General features: G+C 41.9%; 1 protein-coding gene across 1 annotated transcript; it reads left to right on the forward strand.

Annotated features, from left to right (window-relative positions):
* Positions 1-541: 541 nt before the first annotated feature.
* LOC149187847 (linoleate 9S-lipoxygenase A-like) lies at positions 542-4,373 on the forward strand. The gene is made up of 9 exons (XM_089409791.1): positions 542-938; positions 1,050-1,330; positions 1,445-1,685; positions 1,921-2,085; positions 2,175-2,260; positions 2,597-2,704; positions 2,794-3,101; positions 3,242-3,505; positions 3,596-4,373. Exons 1-9 carry the CDS (start codon positions 542-544, stop codon positions 4,371-4,373), a joined length of 2,628 nt encoding a protein of 875 aa, XP_089265917.1.
* The last annotated feature ends 250 nt before the right edge of the window (positions 4,374-4,623 follow it).

Consider the following 4,623-nt stretch of genomic DNA (forward strand, 5'->3'; position numbering starts at 1 on the left):
CTTCCAAGATTCAAATGCGGTTTGAAAGATTGACAAATCCGCCAATTAGCTTTAACATGTAATTATTTTATTGGTCACTTATCGTCCTCCGCACATTGTACAACGTTCTGTCGATTGACTAACCGAGGTGGTCCATCTTATAAAAAATAATGTCAACTCCAACTCCCCTATTACGCTTTCAAACATGACGTCGATATGCAGACGACTATGTTAAGGAGGTGTCCATTTTATAAAAATTGATGTGAACTTCAACTCCTCTACAGTGCCACTATTACGGTTTCAAACATGATTAAAGATGACGTCGATATACAAACGAGTATCGTACGCAGGTCCCTTGTCTCATCGACAAGCCAGGCCAATTCGAGATAGTATAGGCAAGTAAGAAACGTGATAATCAATAGAAACTGATTTGTTTAACTCCCTCACTGCCTGCACATTATCTACAAATAGGCAGCGATGCCCCTTGGAAGAATCCACAACATTCCCAACGCCTTGCAAGGCTCCTTATTGATGTGTCGAGCGTCATAAAACCAGAGAAAGAATGGATGTACCGCCTCTGTTCAACGTTCCCATGTCGACTCAGAGATCTTTGGGGAGTGACACGCTATTAAACCAAGTTGGCTTTAGCCCTTTACATGGTTTCCCTAGAAAGCTTTCATGGAGGATCCACCTGCAATCCTCAGATAATTTTAAAGAAATCGTTTTGAAGAAGAGAAGATCCCAGTGCAGAAGCTTTGCCTTCAACATAAGAAATATATTTGCAAAAGACAGCTCTCCTGAAGAGGGCAGGAAACAAACCATTCATGGCGAAGTGATATTGCAAAAGGTATCTCTTTTTAACTTTACGGATTACGCTGCAACTCTGGTTGATGATGTATCTGAGTTGATGGGCAATAGAGTCTATTTCCAGCTGGTCAGCAGCGACCACGTGGATCAAGGTAAATCATTAGTTGATTTATTTCAATTTCCTTCTACGATTTTATTTAGACAGTTTCCATCCCGTTTCATATGTAAATAACTACCTTAATTTGTCATGTTATGCACGGTAGAAAGTGGAATGGGAAAAACGGCCGCTGAAGCATCTTATATACACTGGAAACCCTTCGATGGACCCATTGCTGGTGATACACACTACGAAATCTCGTTCAAGTGGAACTCTATTTTGGGATTTCCTGGAGCACTCTTGGTAACGAATTTGCATTCACGAGAGTTTTTTCTGAAATCACTAATTCTTGATATCCCTGGCCATGGTAAGCTGCGTTTTAAGTGCAGCTGTTGGATATTCCCCTTTCATACCACCAAGTGCGATCGCATTTTCCTCTCCAACAAGGTATGCTGTATGGCACAGTACTGGTTCAATATATAGCTTAAGCGATACTTTAATTACAGTCCCGTATAAGCCGATTGAAATTGACGATCTTGAGTGAATCCTGCATTCATTCAGAGCTATCTACCTGACTCAACGCCAACCGGTCTGAAGAAACTGAGAGAACGAGATATGGTGGAGCTACGAGGAGATGGAACCGGAGGAAGGAAGCTATCCGATCGGATATATGATTATGACGTTTACAATGATATCGGGAATCCTGACAGCAATCCAGAGCTGCGGAGAGAAGTGCTCGGCGGATCCAAGGAATTCCCATATCCCAGAAGATGTAGGACTGGCCGTCCACCAACCAAAACAAGTATAATATTTACCTCTTTTCATCTCGAAAGTTTCATTTGGATTGATAAACAGATTGTCATCGATTTGTGAAATATTCCATTCTGAAATACGTTATGATCGCATTCAGAAAGCTTCTATTCTGCAGCGAATCTTTAGTCTAGTAGCCCATCCACGTGGCAATTACTTAGTTGTCAAGGGTCCAGCTAAAATGATTAGATTGCCATGCGGTTTACAGTAAAAACACTGGTATGCAGATCCCAAATTTGAAAGCCGAGTCAGTTTTCCGAACGTGAACTTCATTCCCCTGGATGAAAGGTTTCCTCGTACGGACTTCTCGGTTTTCGGCAACATTATTGCACCTACGATCACTGCCGAAGCTAATGCCCTCATAAACATTCCGCGCCGCCAAGTCTTGGCAGGTGACATTTTGTTTCTGTTTTACGATTAATATAACGACGTCTATATTTTAGAACAAACTGATTTCTGAAATGAATATTGTTTACCATAGCTAATGAATGCGCGTGCAAGACCGACCGAGAATTTGCGCGCCAGGTGCTGGCTGGTTTCAATCCTATGATGATTAGGCGTTTAGATGTAAGTCCATTCGTCCCCAATAAAACCTTTCCCATTTATGAAATTTATTTAAGAAATTATCGCGCTGAAAGTTGGAGATTATATATGGTCAAATAGTGTGAGATTGTTAATAGCACTGACCAATTTAAAATTGGATTCAATCTGGGCCAGTTTTGCGTTAAGGGATTTCAAAAACTAAATTTTCCAAGGTTTTGTTGAATATTTTACAATTATTGAAACCTCGAGGACATACTACCAGTTTAAAATGGGTCAAACTTAATGATACCACTGCGTGAGTTTTTTCGCGGATCTTCTCTTTAAGCGCTTCATTAATTATATTTTTACTACCTGTTGCAGAGATTTCCTCCATTTAGCAAATTGGACCCAAATATCTATGGCCAGCAGGAGAGTTCAATCAGCGGCCGACATATTGAAAAATTCCTCGATGACCTCTCGGTGGCTCAGGTTTCCTCGGCCTTTCTTATCCTCTCTAATCTGTTATTAGAAATTAATGAGATTAGTTTTTGTTTCTGAAATCGATCAAACCCATGCAGGCTGTTGCCTCAAAGAGGCTCTTTATTCTGGACTACTATGAGGCATACATGCTCTATGCTGAACGCATTAATAAGCTATCGGAGGGGATTAAAACATATGCCAGTCGCACACTTTTCTTCCTCACCGACGATGGAGAGTTGAAGCCCGTCGCCATCGAGTTGTGTTTGCCTCCCACCGCTGATCACAAAGCTGTCAGAAACGTCTACACTCCTGCTGAAGAGGGAACAGAAGAAGGAATGTTATGGGAACTGGCCAGAGGTCATGCCCGTGTCAACGATTCCTATTACCATCAATTAGTCAATCATTGGTAAACCTTGTTGATTTACAGTCACTTACATTTCCTATATACACCCTTGTCCATACAAACCTCACTTACATTTCCTAAATACACCCTTGTCCATTGAAACATCTAATTATGCAGGGAAATTGCATTGAGTTTTTTTGCAGGCTGAGAACTCATGCAGTTATGGAGCCTTTCATTATAGCTACTCACAGACAACTAAGCAGAATGCACCCCTTGTATAAATTATTGATACCTCATTATCTCAATACAATAGATAACAATCAAGCTGCCCGTCAGTTCTTGATCAATGCGGGAGGGGTCTTTGAACAAGGCTTTACTACGGGCAAATATTCCACTGAGATGTCATCTACGATCTATAAAGAATGGAGATTTAACGAGCAAGGCTTGCCCGCGGATCTCATTAAAAGGTAAGAGTAGAACGCCTAAAACCCTAGCTCTATTAGCTCTTCCGATGATTGTGTGATCTGCTCTTTAAACATAGATATAATTTTACACAGGGGAATGGCATTCCCAGATCCAACAGCACCTCATGGCCTGAGGATTGTGATCGAAGACTATCCGTATGCTGCAGACGGTCTGGAAATATGGTTTGCTTTGAAAGAATGGGTTTCAGCCTTCTTGTCTCTTTATTACAAGGACGATTCGTGGATCAAAAGAGACCAAGAATTGCAGAGCTGGTGGGATGAGATTGTAAACGTTGGGCATGGAGATCTCAAGGACGACCCGAGCAGATGGTACAAAATGGAGACAAAGGATGAAGTTGTTGAAGCAGTCACCACTATCATCTGGCTTGCGTCGGCTCACCATGCAGCCGTAAACTTTGCGCAGTATTCGTATGGAGGATACATGCCCAATCACCCCACCATTAGCAGACGTCATGTTCCAGAGAAAGGGTCGGAGGAATACTCTGAAATGTTGAGCGACATACAGACATATTACCAGAAAACTGTGTCTACTCCAAGCCAGGCTACCCTGGTCATGGCTGTTTTGGAAATCTTGTCAAAGCATGCCAAGAACGAAGTATATTTGGGGCAAATACATGGATCCACGCCAGACTGGGCCAACGACAATGGAGTAGATGAATTGTTTAGCCGATTTTCATGGCGGTTAGTGCAGGTGGAGAAAAATATAACAGAGAGAAACAATAATTCCGATCTGAAGAACAGGCACGGGCCGGCACAAGGGCCTTACATGTTACTGTACCCTAACACTACCGATTTGTCAAGGACTGGTGGCCTCACTTGCCTTGGCGTTCCCAACAGCATATCCACCTAATGTGACTAACTTTACTTTCATAACTTGATAATTTAGTTATAGCATATGATACTTCAATGTAAAAGTTACCTGTAAAATGTAAAATATCTAGGCATGTATCCACGGTTGGGAATTGGATATGGAATGCGTCCCCTGGATCACTTTTCTCAAGGATTTCCAAATGGGTAATTCCAAACCTCACTCGAACAGTATGAAGTAGGCTTGTCTCACGGCTGGAAATTGGATATGGAATGCGTCCCCTGCATCAGTT

Source organism: Pinus tabuliformis, chromosome 3_1 (genome assembly GCF_031772625.1).
Source record: "Pinus tabuliformis cultivar Carrire ecotype Pingquan chromosome 3_1, CPIR1, whole genome shotgun sequence".
Classification (NCBI taxonomy): Eukaryota; Viridiplantae; Streptophyta; class Pinopsida; order Pinales; family Pinaceae; genus Pinus; species Pinus tabuliformis.

Bases quoted from the DNA above. Each gene is read 5' to 3' on its own strand.
- LOC149187847 (XM_089409791.1), top strand. From the start codon at position 542: ATGGATGTACCGCCTCTGTTCAACGTTCCCATGTCGACTCAGAGATCT. The intron at 2,086-2,174 runs GTGACATTTTGT...TGTTTACCATAG, and splicing joins GCGCCGCCAAGTCTTGGCAG to CTAATGAATGCGCGTGCAAG. The intron at 3,506-3,595 runs GTAAGAGTAGAA...AATTTTACACAG, and splicing joins CCCGCGGATCTCATTAAAAG to GGGAATGGCATTCCCAGATC.